An 18,887-nucleotide genomic window follows, 5' to 3' on the forward strand; every position below is an offset into this window, starting at 1 on the left:
ACAGCCTGGATTGTTGTCTGCTGCTCTTTCATGTGGGTGCCACTGATACAGCCAAGAGCAGTCTGAAGACTATCAAGAAGGATTACAGAGCCCTGGGAGCAGCAGTAAAGGACTCTGAAGCTCAGGTAGTTTTTTTCATCAGTCCTTTCAGTCAAAAGGAAGGGGTTTGAAAGGGCCAGTCAAATCTGGCAGATCAATAAATGGCTACAAGAACGGTGGCACAGCCCAGGGATTCAACTACTTAGAGCATGGGACTTGCTTTGAGAAACCTGGTCTACTGGGGGCTGATGGGGTCCACCTGACAGAGAAGGGGAAGAGCATCTTCAGCCATAGGCTTGCCAAGCTGGTGAAGAGGGCTTTAAACTAAAGCTGCCAGGGGAGGGTAACCTCAATCCATGCCACTTCTACCAGTTTGATGCCTGTGCCAGCAGTAGATGCCCAGAGCCTGTTGCCTCCCAGAAGGATCACAGGTCAGCAGGAGAGCACCTGAAGAGCAGCACAAAGGAATTCCGGTCTCTCCAGCCAGCAAACTGGCTTCGTCGGGGACCTAATTTAAATGCCTCTATGCAAACACACGTAGCATGGGGAATAAACAAGAGGAGTTAAGAGATGTGCACACGGCTGCAGGACTACTGTCTTATTGGCATCATGGAGACCTGGTGGGATGGCTCCTATGACTGGAGTGTTGGAATGGAAGGATACAAGTTCTTTAGAAAGGACAGGCAGGGGAGACGAGGAGGAGGTGTCACCCTCCAGATGGATGAGGAACTGACAGAGAGCTTACGGGTCAGGATTAAAGGGAGGGCAGGGACAGGTAACATTATAGTGGAGGTCTGCTACAGGCCACCCAGCAAGGAAGACCAAGTGGATGATCCCCTCTATAGACAGATAGGACCAGCCTCACGTCACAAGCACTGGTCCTTATGGAGGATTTCAACCACCCTGGTGTCTGTTGGAGGGACAACACATTAGGGCATAAGCAATCCTGGAGATTCCTAGAATGCATGGATGGTAGCTTCCTTCTCCAAGTGACACAGGAGCCAACGAGGAGAGGTGCTATGCTGGACCTTGTTCTCACCAACAAGGAGGGGCTTGGTAGGGAGTGTGAAGCTCAAGGGCAACCTTGGCTGCAGTGACTGTGAGATGGTGGAGTTCAAGATGCTTAGGGCAGTGAGCAGGGTGCACAGCAAGCTCTCTACTCTGGACTTCAGGAGGGCAGAGAATGGATTGGAGAGCAGGCCTGAAGAGAAGGACTTGGGAGTGCTGGTGGATAAGAAGCTCAACATGAGCCAGCGATGTACACTTGCAGCCCAGAAAGCCAACTGCATCCAGGGCTGCATCAAAAGAAGCATAGCCAGCAGGTTGAGGGAGGTGATTCTCCCTCTCTATTCTGCTCTCATGAGACCCCACCTGGAGTACTGCATCTAGCTCTGGAGCCCCCGACATGAGAAGGACATAGGCCTGTTGGAGCGAGTCCAGAGGAGGGCCATGAAGATGATCAGAGGGCCGGAGCATTTCCTCCTGTCAGAGGACAGGCTGAGGGAGAAGAGAAGGCTCCGGGGAGACCCTATAGCAGCCTTCCAGTACCTAAAAGGGGGGGCTACAAGAAAGCTGCAGAGTGACTTTTGACAAGGGCATGTAATGATAGGACAAGGGGTAATGGCTTTATAACTGGAAGAGGGTAGATTTAGGTATAGATATGAGAAATAATTTTTTTTTTACTGTGAGGATGGTGAGACACTGGAACAGGTTGCCCAGAGAAGTTGTTGATGCTGCATCCCTGGAAGTGTTCAAGGCCAGGTTGGATGGGGCTTTGAGCGACTTGGTCTAGTGGAAGGTGTCCCTGCCCAGGGCAGAGGGGTGGGAAGCAGATAATCTTTAAGGACCTTTCCAACCCAAACCATTCTGTGTTTCTCTGAAATATGTAAAATTGTCGCTCATGGAGAAGCTGTTTAATTCATGGAACTGGGACATAGTTGCAGACTGATTATGCTAAATGCCCTGAGCCATCCCCTGACCTCAAATGGACGGAAAACTATTAGGACTAAAAGAATATCTTAGACCTGTTTATTTAGTCTCCTAACGGCTAAAGGGCTTTGGACCTGTCTTTTGGGAAATTCCGCAAATGTAATGTCTTTTTCTGATGCCAGGTTTAGGTAAGTATATTAAATCTGACTGATCTGTGTTTACAAATAACTCAAGCTTTGAGCAACCTCTGTGACATCTTTTATAACCCAGCAGACCCACATCTGTATACTTAGGACCCAGAGAGGACAACAAATATTTTTGGGTTTATTTTTTCCTGAATTTTTTTTTTTACTTCCTTGTACTCAAGTTGTAAAACTTTTTAGATCCCCTCTCCCTTTGGAATGCTGCAGTTATTCACCAAGATCAGAAAACAAACGCTTGTGCAGAAAAAGCCCAGCAACCTGGGGATGCATTTTTAAGGATCTGTGTTTTTTTTCTGTGAACAATCTTAAGATACAATTACCATTTATTTTGGAGAATTGCTTTAAATTACTTTGATTTTCTACATTTTCATTTTAAAGCTTCTCTCTTCACAATCTTCTTCTTGCTAGAAATACAGCTATGATAATTAAACCCAATATCTTAATGTATCTGTCTCCATAGCCAAGACCCAGATGGGCTGCAAGAGGCTACAGAAACAGTTCTCGCTTTCTTGAATGCAAATCAAGTTCGGACAGTGCAAGCACGTACTTTTCCCTGTCATATTCCAGCTATTCATGACAGGGAGAGTATGAGTTGGAAATACTATATAGATGCTCTTTATGGATTTATACATGTTAGAAGGGACCTGTCAAGCATTCTAGCTGCCCACATTTCTGTTATCTCCCTTCAGCTGTGTTTGTTATTGTATTGCTTTAAAATAGGAAGATCCTGACTTCTTGTGGATTGTGCCACCATCTATGTGACTGTATTAATTATGGAAATGTGCAGCTTACTCAGGTGTTATAAGAAAATGTTTATGCTGCATATCCTCACTTGCTGTATAGCTTAGCCATATGAGGAGCTGGACTGAAAAATTCAATATATTTCTAATAAAGAAGGTAAGGTAGAGGAGATACTCACTGTGAGAGGGTGACTTTTTGTTACTGAGCACTGTTCAAAGTAGAATTGGCCAATACCAGGCAGGTTATGTGCTGCATAAGTTACTGCTAATCTCTTGATCTATCTTGTCCTAAATATGTTTAGGCACAACATAGGGACTCATTTTATAAAGTGACTTCTAATTTTGCAGTCAGAGGCTTTGCACTCACCTATAATCAAACAATTAAATAAACAATTGCCTGAACTACAGGCACAGCATGTCTGGAAATACTGAGACATGGGTTGTTTGGGGTTTTTTGTTGGTTTTTTTTTTCCTCTTTTTTTTATGACTCTAGCTACTGTTCTTTGAAATAGAAGCAGCTTCATCAGGTATAATATGAAGATCTCTGTTTAAAGTCATCATAGCAGGGTTGCCCTGCACTTGGTGCCCACGTGAGGTGTGTAAGCGATATGCTCCTGAATGGGAGCAGACAGACTGTACCAGCTCCTCTGTGCAATCTGATGTACAGCAGTATGTCATCCGGTAACAAAGTAGTTGCTATCTGAGGTATCTCAGCAAATTGCATTTTTTGTAATCTAGTCTAGAAAGGGATTTTCTATTAGATGTTACGTCGAAGTGTGTTAGCTAGAAGGAATAGGATTGCGCGTTGCTACAGCAAGGAGAAGGCATCCTGTTGTGCTTGACCCGGTGTCTGAAGCTGGGTGCATTTCAGCTGGTGAGATGTTTCTCTTAAATTGATGTGGCTGTTTGTGCAAGGAGGTGCCGATGGGCAATGCTGGGAAGGAGCAGTTGAATCAGCTTTGAGTTCTGACCATGCATCTTTACATCGTAGATTATCTCATGCCATCACCAACTGGTTTGATAAGTTCTGAACTCTAGGAAAAATAATTTACCTTAGGGACAAAGACACAATGATATTTTTTGCTTGTGAGCAGAACGAGGTGGCATCTATTTGGTATGTAAAGAAAGTGTGCATCTCTTTGGTGATGGCACAACTGTTGATATTACTCAAAGATCAAAGGGCAAATTACGTTAAAGAACCTGAAACCTATCAGTACTTCATGGCTGTCCCAAAAGACATTACCTGAGTAGCTTGTTATTTTGAATTAGAAAACATATCAGGAAGGGAAAGATAAAAAGTTCTGCTGCTTCATTCAGTGGGAGCTATTTATTGTATGTTTTTTTTATCTTCAGCAGACTATCAGAAAACGGCATTTGTGTCCTGAATGTTAAGACTATTTCATAATCATTATTAACAAGTGCTGTCATTATGAGCCTGCTTGCTTTAGCCCTCGGGTAACAAAGTTCACTGCTTCATCAAGTTCTGTCATAATCAGCCTTATTCTAAAAACATAATATTGTAACCTTCAAAGACTCCCTGGGCTAGTGCTAAAATAACTGGGAATGATCTGAAGTAGTCTTCAGGCTAGCAGCGGTTGCACTGGGAAAATATAACCGTTTTTATCCATGTAATGTACATGCTCCCTCCCCACCCTCTTCATGCTTTTCTCAACAGGACAAAAACTATCCCTCAGACCTCTTTTGGAGCCAAATTAGCTCATCAAAGCAGAACAAGTTTATAACACTGTGTTCAGTGCATATCAAATGTCCATGTACCGCTTTCATTTCCATTCTTTGGAGTGCAGTTGCTGTATTTTGAGTACGTCGTTTCAAGGAGGAAAGCTATTAAGTGTTTCTCCCAACGTAGCTGATTATTCAGTGGCTAAAGATGTCAAGGATAATGAAATAAAAAGGGAGCTAGGCTGTGATGGTCTCTGGCAGGAAGATGCATCTCATTAGAAGGCATTCCCACCAGAGAAGCCTGTGGTATTACATGCATGAATGCCTTTCTGCTGTTAAGTTGTTAACCAAGTTCTGGATGCAAACAGCATGCAGCCTCGGTGACAGTGCACGAGTGTGTGCAAACAGTAATTAATCGTTGGCTCCCTGAATGGAGCCTCTGTGAGGCTGGAGGCAAATCAAAGAGCTGGACTGGTTTCCAGCGCTTGAGGAACGTGCCGTGCTGTACAATGGAGAACATTCATGTTATGAATATCACCTTGTAAGCCGTGCAGCATGAGGGTGAGGGTATCTGGCCTCCACAGGCTCGAGTCTATGCTCAGCAGAAGGACTTGCCCTTTGGTGATGGGGACAAACTGCGCACAGTGTGATCCAAGGATCTTTCAGTTGAGTTTCCTGGCAATTCTGGAAGGAAAAAGAAGATCAGTTCCACTACACAAAATATTTGCGTGTGGATTTATATAGTCAAGGCTGTTTGCAAGAGTGCATTTTTGAAATGACAATGGTGTTTTCAGACACAAATTAGAAGTTTATTGGTACTTTGGCATCAGCAACAAAGACCAAATATGCTGACAAGAGGTGTAAGCACTCTCTTCCCCCCCCCTGTATCTTGGCTGGAATTAAGAGCGTTTCACCATACAGTGCATTTTGAGGCGGAGAAATGGGTTGTGTCAGTATGAAACACAGTAGTTGTCGTTAGAGAGTCAACACATTACCAACAATCATTGCAGTGGTGACCGAGACACCGCAGTATTTCCTTGCACTTAGAAGAAGCAAAACAGCTTCCCAACAGAGAGCATTGTGTGGGAAATGTGGGCAAATGCCAGTCTGTGTGGAAGGATAGTGAGTGGGTCACTGTTGTAGTCAGTGCGACTCTGGGTTTGGGGGGGTTGTGCTGAGATGTGTTATGGAGGGCAGGGCTGAGGACACCATCAGTCACTGAAGTGTATTCCACTGTATTATAAAATAATCTTAAAATTATCACAACATCTGCAGTATATATGGCAGTAACAGTCCCCAAACTGGCAGCTTATGATAACCATAATGCAGCACATGTGCCCATCATTACAGAGTATCAGGACATTTTCTACAATGGCAAAATCAATTTTCTTGGGCAGTTCGGTGTCAGAGCAAGCAAGTCTTCTCCCTGTGCTGTATCTGTCTAGCAAAGGCAGATGAAATACAGGAAGGCTATGGCAGTCATATAAATTGAATAACTCTGTGCTTTTATGATATTTGTATGAAAGTAAAACTGGGCTGTATCGTCGCTTGATGTAAATCGTCCTAGAGACATGGTACAAACTTATATCAGCTGAAGTGCTGTTCCTCTTATTTGTCTAACATACATGCGGTATGTGATAATCATAGAAATCATAGTGATTAGTTTTTGATTCACCACCTTCTTCTATTATGCAGATAAAGTGTTGCTTTTTTTTCCTTCACGTACTTATGACAGTAGGTATTGAGTTGATACTGGTAGAGAGCTGTAAGCTCTCACAATTTTGCAGGCAGACTTCTGTTCCTACACTTCTTTCCTTCTATCTGTAAACATAACATTGACCAGCATTGCTTGTGCCCTGACAGGTCTGATTGTCCGAGAGGTAAGCATTGAGATTTCCCGCCAGCAAGTCGAGGAGCTCTTCGGGCCCGAAGATTACTGGTGCCAGTGCGTTGCCTGGAGCTCTGCAGGCACCACCAAGAGCCGGAAAGCCTACGTCCGCATTGCATGTGAGTGTCTTTACTCTGCGTGTTGAGTCTATGGTGTTTGGGTGAGGAAAAGTGGAGTTTCTGTCGTTCAGGAGAGAGATTTTGTTTCCAATCAGTTAGGGTTTGTATTTTCTGCAGTTATTGATGCTTGCTGAAATTAAGGCCTTCAGAAGTGTTCATAAGAATTTCAGTTTATCCTGTTTTTAAGAGCAAAATCTCATTCTTTGTGTGGGGGGAAAGCATCAAAACCACTAGTTCTTGAGTACAGCAGTTACATGGCTCAAGAAAAGTGTCTGAAGCTAGCGAGTAGGAATATAACGAAAGCAAGCTATGAAATGAGATGACAGCTGTCTCTTTCACAGAAGCACAGAGTGGTTGAGGCTGGAAGGGACAACTGGAGGTCATCTGGTCCAACCCCACTGCTCAGGCAGGGCCATCTAGAGTCGGTTGCCCAGGACTGCTTCCAGACGCCTTTTAATATCTCCACGGAGGGAGACCTCACCACCTCTCCGGGCAACCTGTCACAGTGAAGTTGTGTTCCCTGATCTTAAGGGGGAACCTCCTGTGTTTCAGTTTGTGCCCATTGCCTCTGGTCCTGTCACTAGGCACCAGTGAAAAGAGCCTGGCTCCATCCTTTTTGCACCCTCCCTTCAGGTGTTCATACCCATGAATGAGATCCCCTCGAGCATTTTCTCTGTGCTGAACAGTCCCAGCTCTCTGAGCCTTTCCTTGTAGGAGAGATGGTAGCCATCTTTGTGGTCCTTTGCTGAACTTTCTCCAGTATGTTTATGTCTCTCTTGTACTGAGGAGCCCAAAAATGGACCCAGTACTCCAGATGTGGCCCCACCAGTGCTGGACTGAGTACTCCAGATGTGGCCTCACCAGTGCTGAGTAGGAGGCAAGGATCATCTCCTTCATCCTGCTGGCCATACTTTGTCTAATGCAGCCCAGGACACCATTCGCCTTCTCTGCAGCAAGGGCACATTGCTGACTCATGGTCAACTTGATGTCCACCAGGACTCCCAGGTCCCTTTCTACAAGGATGAAAATATATCCCTCTGCGTCATATAATAAAGCTACTGTTTGTTAACACAGAAAAAAAGTGTGTGTTTAGCATATCATGTAATCAGATTGGTAATATGAGATGGAAAGTGATCATCTCAACCCTAGTATTTTATCATTGTTATTCATGGCTACTAACCTCAGTATTTATTTTAAACCATTCCCAGCTTAGACTCCAAGAACACAGAGCATCCAGTTCCCTGAAAATAGATCTTCATTTTAGTGTACGAATATTTAATGTTCATTAATTTTCAAAGGGGTGCTTTTCTTTGTAATAGAGTAGTCACACTGGGGACTCCCGTTTCTCTTTCACATGATGAAATCCTGTTTTGTATAATGGGAACAAAACAGATCATCCAGAATTGTATCTCTTCTGCTGTTTTCACCTCAGCCAAAACACATTTTCTGAGAAAAGGTCATTAGAAGCTTGATTTGCAGTATACTTGTATTTCCTGCACTGTGCTTAGCAATTTATAATGAGAGAAGAGGATTCTTCCAGCCCAATAAAGCTCTTCACAGACACATTAGAGGAAGGACTCTGTCATTTAAAACTCTCCATTTAGAACTTGATTCTCCTTTTGTTCTTGTGAAAGTATTATGGTGTTGAGTCCTTGAAGAGGAGTTACCGTCTGTGTAAATATCCAGATACAGATCTAGGAGATGCAGTTTAAATACCCATTTTTTAATGCTTTTAGTCCAAGTAACTGACTGGAAGTAGAGCGCCTATCGTTCTGAGTACAGGATGAGAAGAATTTCCCTAGGGTTAAGGGGAACTAAAATTATTGTACAAACAGTCCTTCTGCAAAATTAAAAACACCATTTCATATGTGCATAGTCCTTTCTGATGACAGGAAACTTTTCAAGACTTTGAGGATTTTCTTTCTCTGTACTGAAACAAGAGGGAGATTTCAACTTTTTTTTTCTTCTAAGGAGTCTGCACTTCAGAGAGGCTTAGCAATGTTTGAACAGATTTTTTAGATTATGGCTCCTTAAGTTAACTCATTAAGTAGATTTTCAAGTCCTGCCAGTTAGCCCTTGACAGATGACCATTAAATTAACGCAGTTCAGAAGTCTGAGTGTATTTCACTTGATGGTTAAGTAACTTTTGTATATTATGATACCTATGTACTTTATTTCAGTATAACACATAGTCATTGTACATGTATGCAAGTTATTTTATGTCAATTGACATTTCTTCTCAGGTGTCCAAATTGCTGTTGAAGGTGCTCAGAATATAACTTCTGCTTCTTTTCTTACCATATTTTGGAGAGAAAGGAACAATCTGTTCAGTGATTTATCTAGTCTTGGTGGGGTTTTTTTTAAACAATCTAATTAAATAAATTCCAGGGAGTTTTATTTGCTTGTAGCTCAGATGTGGCTTTGTATTTTAGTGAAGTTTTTTTAACCTCTTGTTCCTGAATTTGGGGTTCTTGGGCAGCTGTGACACGGGCAAATCACTTAAATTCCTTGGAATTAAGGGTTGAAGTGTTAGGCCTTCAAACTGCAGATTTTCAAGCAGCAGCAAGAGCACATTCTCTGCAAAATTGTCCATTTCCAGTTTCACAGATTTCTATAAATTTCTCAGGTAACTCAGGACTATTTTTTGGGGAACTCAGACATATGATGTGGGCCATATGTCTTACGTGGTGCCGTTTGATCTACAAGACCACTGTTTCAAACTGTGGACTCAGATAAAACGATACTCGCCTGTATTTGCAGCCTGGAATTCAGAGGGCTGAATCTGTCCTGGCAATATAGCCGTTGTTTCCTATTGTTGTGGGTTATCCCTGGCCACCACACAGTTTCTTTCTTACCCTGCCCAGCAGGATGGGAGAGGGAATTAAGAAGAAAGGAAAACTTCCTTTTTTGGGTGGGTGGGTGGGTTGAGATTCAGACAGTTTACTAGAATAGCAAAGGAGAATTATAATAATAACAAAATATAAGAATACTAACATACACAAAATGAACAATGCATGGTTTCTCACCACCCGATGTCCCAGTGACTGATACAGCCTGTCCTGAGCAGTGATCACGGAAACGAAACGGAGCAGCAAGTAAAGGAGCACGAGAGAGAGATCAAGAGTGATGCCCCTCACCAGACAACCCCCGCTTACATACCGAGCATGAGATTTATGGCATGGAATACTCTCTTTGGCCAGTTTGGGTCAATTATTCTGGCTATATCCCTCCCAGCTTCCTGCACCTGCACATTAGCGAGACCTGGAAAGCCAGACAGTGTCCTTGGTCTCTTTAGCAACAACTTATATCATCAGGGTGTTTATCAACATTCTTCACATAGAAAATCCAAAACACACTGGCTACTGAGAGGAAAATTAACTCCATCCCTGCTGAAACCAGGAGGCCTGTCTAAACTGTAAACACAGCTGGTAAGTCTTCTGATGGCTACACAATGTGCCATGAGTCTGGGATGCGGGGTAGGGTCCATGCAGTATTTATAAATCTAGAAAACCAAGGGTGCTCAAAATTTAAGAGGAACAGAAGAGTCCATCTCTCCAGCTCTGTCTGCAGCTATAGTCGCATGTTTGTCACCAATGCAGTCTTCATTTCTAATTGGTACAAAAAGTGAACACTGACACCTTTGTGAAACGTGAAGGGTAAATGGAGCACGTAAAGTGCTCTGCTAAAGTTATACTATTATTTATTTTAATACCTGAACCTGGTGATTTAATCTTGACAGATACAACTGTAACCTAACCAGCCATACTTAGCACATTAGGAAAAGCTCCTCTCCCTCTTCTCCCTCTCATCCCCTTTCTCCTTCTCCTGCTTTTCTCTGTCTCTTTGTCTCTTTTCTCCTTTGTGCCCACCGGTCTTACTCTGTAGTTATTGCGTCCTCTCAAGGGCTGGAGCTGCACTCCATTAAAACAAACAAAAATAATAGCGTTCAACATCTCTGTTCACTGAGCGTGTAATAGAATTAACTAGAAAGTAATTTGAAAGTGTGAAAAATGCGCATCCTGGAAAAGCGGCTTGTGTTTGTTTAATGCAGGGTCAGGCATGTGTCAGAAAGTACGTAACAACCTAGTCAATGAAAGGTCTCTGTGAAAATCAATTGCAACATCACTTTGGCCAAGAGCTTCAGTTATTCAGGAAGGGAGTAATCTATAAATATGGAACGAAGATGCTGCTGGTTTTCAAAGGTTGCCCGTGCTAGCAATATAAACAGGAAAAGAGTCTGAGCCTAAAGCCAGCATCCTGGCTTCTCTTAAGTGTTCAGGGCATTTAACGACATCTCACTGTTGCACTCCTGGATGACGAGTGTGGTAGGAAATCACTCCCGTCTGTGCAGGCTGTTTCTGCAAAGGAGGAGAAACAATAGGTGATAGAAACATAATTATTTTCAGGGTTTTTTCCTGTTTCATGGGATTCATCTTCCTGAGGCATTGGTCTGCCCATGAGAACAGAGCTGAGTGTTTCATCCTCTTCAAATAGTAGATTTGTTGGGATTAATTTTCACTTTGCCATTCTAGATGTCAGTAACTGACAAAGTAGGGACACCTAATGTATATTTTGCTGGAGCTGGAAAGATGTAATTTTCTGAGATATTGGCCTATGAAAGTGCCAAAACACATTTCCTTTTTATTCACGCATTTCTTATTTATTCTAGGCACATCCTATCAGGAGCACTAGGAGTCACTAATATGTTTTGATACAGTTTTTCTGCTCAATTAAAAAAAGATTACTTTTCTGGAGGGAGGAAGGAGGGGGATTTGATAGCTTTATCTTTTGTTGAAAAAACCCAAGCCCAATATAAAGTTTTAATGTGAATTTTATGTAACAAGACTGATGTCATTGAACAGATAAAACCTAACAGGGCAAAATTCCTTTTAAAAGGATGAATGAGACCTGAGCCTGTGTAACCAAGAGTAGAGTTAAACCCACTGGAAAATACATCTGATAAAGACTAAACAATAGCTGCAGGATTTGACCTAATTTTTAGATCAGATAATAAAGGGGTGGCTAAGACAAATTGCTCTGAGCCCATGTGCATAAAGCAGCCTCACTTTTCATTTGCTCCAGTTTGAGGTTGCTGTAGCCTCATTGACTTCATGATGTTAACCCAGACTGTCCTTGAGAAAATATAGTAAGAATATAAGCCCTAAATCTGCTGCCTGATTTTGGACTTGTTGAAAACCTGTAAGAAAATAGTGGCTTTCTCCATAATTTCTGTTACCTGATCTTTTTTTTGTGTGATGAATGTGTGTATTCTCGTCTTTTCCTTTTTTCATTTTCTAAAATCAGAATTTTTAAAAAATCATATTAAAAAGCCCTGATGTAGTAAGGAACTGTGCTTGTTAATCTTTTGTATAATTTGATATTAGTCTCCTATGTACTTATCTAAAGCCTTTTTTCCCCAGACAGGTTTTCAAAGGAGCGTAGCTAATATATGCGTGTCAGATACTGTATACAGATAAGATAAATGTAGTACAGAAAAGTAGATTAGTTCACCTGATGCCTTATCTCTACTTACAAGGGGTATGCAGTCGTACAAAGAAACAGATCTGAAAAAAATATCAGAGATTCTTTACTGACACTCGGTTATCTCACCTTTTACTACTGGGGCCCATGCACTGCGTTGCATTGCTGCAGGGCCTTTCTTCGCTCTCTTCACACACCGAATCCAGGCAATGCTGTGAGGACATGCTGCTGTAGCCACCAAAGTATTAGAGCACATTGCAATAGATATAGAGTTGGGTGGATGTTGAGATAAGGAAAGCAAGCTGGGAAGGACATCACTTGAAAATTTTAATAGGAAGTTGTGCCCAGGATATGCAGTATTGAAAAATAACCCCAAAATGTGTTTTGTGCACTTTGGTAAGCGTGTGTGAGAGCTAGCAGTGGTAGGACCTTAATTCCTTCCTTGTGTACCATTTAAGTTGCTACTAATCAATATCTGCACCTTGTAGTTACTAAAGGGATAACTGAGGCGCGTCATCTTGAGCTAAGATTACTGAAGAGGGAACAGCAGATCACAGAAAGGGCAGCAAAGAAGTTAACTGAGCATTTAACATATTTGATACGACCACTTTGCTTTTGCTCCTGACAGCATGTTTTTGTACTGCTTCCCAAATTAGCAGGCATGACTGACTCCCAAACTTAAAGATGCACTTGCAACAGTAATAAATCCAGATCACATTACTTTGTAATAAGGAGCTAAGACTTTATAAATTAAGATGGACTTGACTTTGCTGTTAATGCTACTTAAGAAACAAAAAGAAACCCCTTTACTGAATGTATATGAATTTAATCCTCTAGGTAGGAGCCTTGAGAATATCCTACTTATAGCATCATGGCCAAGAAATTATTCTCTTTCTGTAGAGTCTGCTTAGTGCCTGATGGTGTAACATAGATGCATTCAGGAAGTTAACAGATTTTGTGTGAGGAGAAGCTCTCTGAGTCAGATTAGTGTAACAGAAGAGCAACAACGAAATACCGTGTTTATACAAATTGTTTTCTGTTTCAGTGTTTCAGTGTGTTGTAAATTCAGTTCTACATGTAAATTGCAATGTTCACAGGATGTTTCTAATATACCTTTAGTACATGAGAAAGGCACCTGTTGAGTGTTAGGCCATTTGAACTTTACATTTAGATTTACTTGAAAAACAAGAACTTTCAATTCAATCTCAATCATCAAGTAAAATAAAATAATGGATAGAGTTAAGTTTATAAGTTGGTTTGCAGGTTAAGCTTAGAAAGAAAATGAAGAAATACCAAACTATCAAGTAAAAATACAAAAGGGGGAGAATGATGTGATCGATGTACACCTGGGAGCCCATCTGCTCAGTGAATTCTTGATAAAGTTTATTTGCTTGTATTTTTTACAGTTGTATCAATACCAAATGTGTCGAGTGGGTCGTTCTTTGTTGCAAGCATAGCCCACATGGAAGCCTTGTTGTAAAAGAGTGGTTTGCCTTACCAGCACCTGGCTGAACTAGCTTAGAGCTGAAGAGAGAAGGGGGAAAAGTGTTTTTTCTGCGGCCATGCAGGCAACGAGTCCCTGAGGGGTTGTCAAGGTGCAGCATTATTCCAGGTGGGCTGAAGGTGCCGTCAGCAGAATGAGGGGCTGGCAAGTATGCACCTCCCGTTTGCTCGGGCTGCAAATACATAGAGAATAAAAGAGGAGAGAAGGTCCTGGGCTCAGGCAAAGCATCTTTCAGATTGTAGCCTGGCAAGCAAAGGGTGTTCATTGTCTTGTTCGGTACCTTGGGTCAGCGGATGTAGCAGCTTGTGTCCCCAGAACATGTTGTGCACTTTCAAGGAATCTGCCTCAGTCCCCATCAGCCGCTTGGCTGTGAAGGCTGATGTGGTTTGTCTGCTGTGTGAGATGGCAGCCTGAAGTCTCACTCCCTGAGCTGCCAGAGGGCAATGGGCAAGCTCAGCCCAAGCTGCAGGCCATCAGGCATCTTTGGAAAGGGGGAAGTTCCACCATTCCTAATGTTCCTCTCCAGGCTGAGATGGTGGCTGGGGTAGCCTCATGGTGCTGCAGCATTTGTCCTTAGGGCTGGCCAGATGTGAAACAGCCCCTTCAGAGAAGGAGAGAGCGGCACAGAATTGTGTGTTGAGCATAAGGATGGGTTTTCGAGGTGTCGAGTTCTCCTCTGTCCTCAGCTCCAGGCATTGATGCTTGGGCTGGCTGAGAGCGCAGCCCTGTCCAGCTGTGATCTCATCCCGTGAGCAGCAGCATGGTGAGGGAGAGCAGGCAGCTTTGATCAGCACCCAGCGTGCGGCTGATACAGCAGGGACTCCGCGGGGCGAGGCGCCATGCTTACAGGAGCAATTGATGGAGGTTTCAGAGGGATCCCCTGGGTTACAGACTGATGACACTCCTGTGACTGTCTCAGTGGAAATCTGGTTTGATCTAATTAACAACAGAGAGCTGGAACCACACAGGGAGAAAATGAAAAAAAAAAAAAAAAGATTTTTTTTTTTTTGTACCTAACCTTTCCATTACTTACCCACCAGTGTGATTGATTCCTGCACAAAGGTCGTAGACTCAGCTGTGAACAGAAAAGAGAGGCCAAAATATGCCTTTGATAGCACATGGTTTCTTACATTTAGAATTGCAATTCAGTCTCTAATGCCTTTTTGGCAGAAAAAAAAAGAAGCATCTCTTAACTCTACCAGCATCGTGGAAAGTGATGGAAGAGGAATGGGCCATTTTACAGTATTAGTCGTGTTTCTCTAACTCAGCATCAGTCATCCAAGTTTGGGAATAAATGCAGAGAGAAGTGTTTTTACAAGCATGTGAATTCTCTTTCATTTTGTAGAACATCAGTGGTCTTTTCCCACTCTTTTTTGACGATTATTTTTCTGTTTGGGTATTTCTTATTAGGCTAGGTAAAATTAAAACAGAATTGAACCTTGCCTTTTGAGAACAATGGTAGGAGTAGACTTGAAGTGGAGAACTTGACTACATATTGATCCTCTAATAATGATTAAGATAATAGCAAGACATATTCCCTTTTTTCCTAGCGTTTTAATTGCATTTTTTGCTTATGACATGTTGAGTTTTATATGGATACCTATATATATTTACCCATATAAAGCAAGCTAACTTCTATATGGGAGTATGAACTACTTGTGAAGGTCTTTTCACATTCTTAAAATCTTGTTTCTCTGAAGGCACACACCAAATGTACTTCTCTGAATGGGCATAGTTAATATGAAAGTTGGATAGAAAATAATGTGTTTTTTTTCTTTTTGAGCTCTTAAAGAGTGCTCATTTTTTGAATTGTTAGTTATAGAAAGAAAGTTGATGATGGAGTTACTAGGAGCACAGAGGCTTTAAGGTCTACCAAGGGCAGAAATTCATCTTTCCCTGACAGTAATGCTGCATTGTTCTGTTCATTTCTGGTTTACATCTAATTCCTGGCTGACAAGTGTCCGTTTTTCATGCTCATTCATTAGTCACCCTTGCATTAGCACTGCCTTGAAGGTGTCTGGTCTGCCTCTTACCACATTTCTCAGAAATGATAAAAGATATCCTTAAAGTTTTGCCCACCCACCCATCGCAGTAAAACCCAGACCGGCAAAGATATAAAACACATTTGATTTAAAAAAAAGAAGAATAGGGTCATTCTTTGCTCTTTCTCAGAAATTGACAGGTAGAAAAGGAAGTGAGGAAATGCCGTGAGTTCCTGTAGAAACTATTACCTTTAGCAGGCAAAAATGCAACTTCTAAGTGGTTTGTAAGCTAAAAATGCATTAAACATAGAAGGAAGTCATTTAGCAGTGCATCAAAATTAAAATCTAATGCCTTTCTCCCCAGAAAGCATAACGATGCAGGAACAAAGCTAACAATATGGTGTACACTGAGATTCTGATTTCCCATTCTACTATTTCAGTTTAATGCTTGTGGAAATTCTCTCATTTCAGTGCAGCTCTGAATGCAGCCATCTGTCCTTACCAGGAAGGGTTGTGTGAGAGTATTTCAGGAGTCTTGGAGGAAAGTCTCATCTTAAGTATGCTGTAAATGTGCTGCGATATATGCCACAAGAGCCCCCTCTGAATTTACTAAGACTATACATTAGTAAAGAAAATAGAGTCTGGCTCAAGGTGCCAAACCAGAATTTTAATTCTTCTCCTTGGATTATTTTTGTGAAGACAGCCTTGAAGGGAAGGTAAAGGCAGGGGAAGATGCCTGATGAGGGTGCAGGCCGTCCCCTGAGCTTGGTGGTGACATCCCCACCTGTAGCTGGGTGAAATACGTGAGAGAGCTGGTGAGGAAAACAAGACGGACCCTTCAGCATCGCTCTCCATGAGGGCTCCCTCCACTCCGGAAGAGATGAGCTGCGGCAGCAATATTACCTGTATAAGGGGAGGAAGAGTATTGCTAACACAGACAATGGGGGATTATTCTACATTACCAAAATAATAATGGAAAGAAAGTGCAACTACCTTTCTCTTGTGTCTCTCTCTATTGAAGGTGAGGGTAGAGAAAGCTCTCTCTCAGCGTCACATTACCAGGGCTGCTGTCAACTCAAGGCTTTAATAATTCACACTGCCTCATCACAGTCAAAGAGGTCTTGACCCAGAATGGATCAAATGTTTGATTGTTTTGGCTTTTCAGGCATATTTTCTGAAGATTGTTAAAACTTTTCTTTTCTTTTCTTTTCTTTTTTTTATAAATGGGATGTGCTTTATTTGTCTTTTACCATTCTCTGGCAAAATGTATCCTTTCTGTCCTTGCTTGCAAGCAATTGTAACTTACATGATACTTTGAAAGAGTGAAAAGTGTTACTGAAAATACTCTGCTTGGAGAAGAGCCAAAGTCCTTCTGTACATTGGCAAGCTCACCCATTCCCGGTCGACAGTGTGAAGTTGCCATGATGACTGTAATTGTTAAATGGCAAAGGAAGCTGAAGATTGAAAAATTAGAAGGATGTTGTTATCCACAGAAATCATAGCAAGGGCCATAGAGAGCAAGCAGTGATTTCAAAATCCAGTGCTGTCCCAGCGGGGTGTTTCATGATAGAGCAGGTGACAAAGTTATTTGTCCAGGCCCTCCGCTTCTTCGTCACTTAAAAAAACCACCTTGTTAACTTGTTTGTCTGTTACAACCAGTGAACCTTATGCTTGGTTAGGTAAAACCCGCCCTGCATAGCCGCCGTCTGTAGCTGTTTGTAGGTGGCATGGCTGCAGTGGGAGGCGATGGGTAGTTCTGGTGGGATAAAACTGTGAACACGTGGGAGGGAGCCAACAGTGTAGAGTTTAAGAGCTCCCAGTCCTGTAAATACACAATTATGTACTTTTTTTTCCCCTTCCCTACAAATCAGTATCATTTACCCAATAGTAACTAATGGCTCCTTTGAGAACATTACTGTCTATTATGTCAAGGCCCCTACTTAGTGTATTTTTAGTTTGTGGATCATTGACCCTCTGGAATCCAATGGCGCCGTTAAAGCGTCTGTACATGGTGAGGCTCCGTGGGCGGGGGCGGCCGGGGGAGTCAGGATCCCACAGGGTTCCTCTCACCTGTGGCAGTCCCCCTGCAATGGTTCCCAGGGAAAAGGGTCTGTTCTTACTCAGCAATTCCAGCTGTTGATAATGAAGAGGTTAAAGTGGGGTTTTTTTACTGTTATTATACATTTCTAGACTAATGCTGTTTAGTTTTGTATGCACTAAAGTGTGAAGTTTTCTTTAAAGGCAAGTGCTTTATGAGAGAGGTGATTATTGTGCACGTGAAGCTATGGAGAAATTCAGCGCTCTATTAATGTTTCAGGAAGGTAGGCAGGACAGTAAATCAACATGTCAAAGAAAAAACTCAGATTATTATCTGTCTAGTCTGCCTCCACTGTCTTCATCCCTCCCTATCTGAACATCTGAAAGCTATTATTAATGAACTATTTATTACTGTGCTTATATGCATCTATTACCAGCACAGTAACTGTCTCATTTATCCTCAACCATGATATTAGAGCACAATACATCTGCTATAACTGTCTGCACCGTGCACATACGCATACCTGCTAGATGCACTAAGCTGTACCTGATGTGGAGGTAATTCTGTTCCTTTGGAAATACCTGTGGAACTAGCAATAATATGATCACATGGGCACTGACAATGCGGCGGGAGCTAACGTACAGGCATCAGCGACTTGACCTAATCTGGCTGGTTGTCTTGCTGTGGTCGCTCCCACATGAATGAGCCTCGCCGGCCTGGGATAATTCCAGTGTGACAAGGATGCTGACAGGCACAGTTTGGTGACGCCTGGCATGTAATCCTAAGAAATGATCACTTCCAGATGTTTGCTCCTCCTCTTTGCCATAAGTTATCCGGTGTTGTAAGTTAAAGCCCCCTTCATCAAGAACTGAGGTTAAAATGGTGGATTTTGTAGTGAGACATTGACATTGGCATGCACTTCCTTTTGACAGAGGGTAACCCCGAAACAAGCAGACTGCTGGAGGCAGTAATTTTTTACATTGCTACAGTAAGATCTGTCAAAGCTTATCTTTCTGTGCCCTAAACTGTGGCCATAAATCACATCCCATCAGAGGGGCTCTCAGCATCCCTGCCCTGTGAGCCAGAGGGAGCAGGAAAGCCAGCAGTGGGGAGGGAATGGGGTTTGGAGTCACTCCTCGTGTGCCTGCAGTGCAGGGGAAGAACAGAGATGCCTGAGTTTCTCTAGGGAAATGCATGAGTTTGAGGACATTACAAGTTTACTGTGTTATCAGCTTAAGTTAAAATCTGCATCTGCAGCTATGACAGAGCTTTTCCGTGGTACAA

At 42.4% G+C, this 18,887-nt stretch overlaps 1 protein-coding gene across 2 annotated transcripts in view; it reads left to right on the forward strand.

The window, feature by feature from the left end:
• UNC5C (unc-5 netrin receptor C) overlaps nucleotides 1-18,887 on the forward strand; it is a 258,738-nt gene that overhangs the window by 178,295 nt on the left and 61,556 nt on the right. For both annotated transcript variants that reach the window (XM_086746145.1, XM_086746146.1), the window contains exon 3: nucleotides 6,455-6,598. In XM_086746145.1, the coding sequence (XP_086602271.1) occupies nucleotides 6,455-6,598 (144 nt within the window). The remainder of the gene's footprint in view (nucleotides 1-6,454; nucleotides 6,599-18,887) is intronic.

Source organism: Chlamydotis macqueenii, chromosome 4, assembly GCF_036417535.1.
Source record: "Chlamydotis macqueenii isolate bChlMac1 chromosome 4, bChlMac1.mat, whole genome shotgun sequence".
In the NCBI taxonomy this organism is placed as follows: Eukaryota; Metazoa; Chordata; class Aves; order Otidiformes; family Otididae; genus Chlamydotis; species Chlamydotis macqueenii.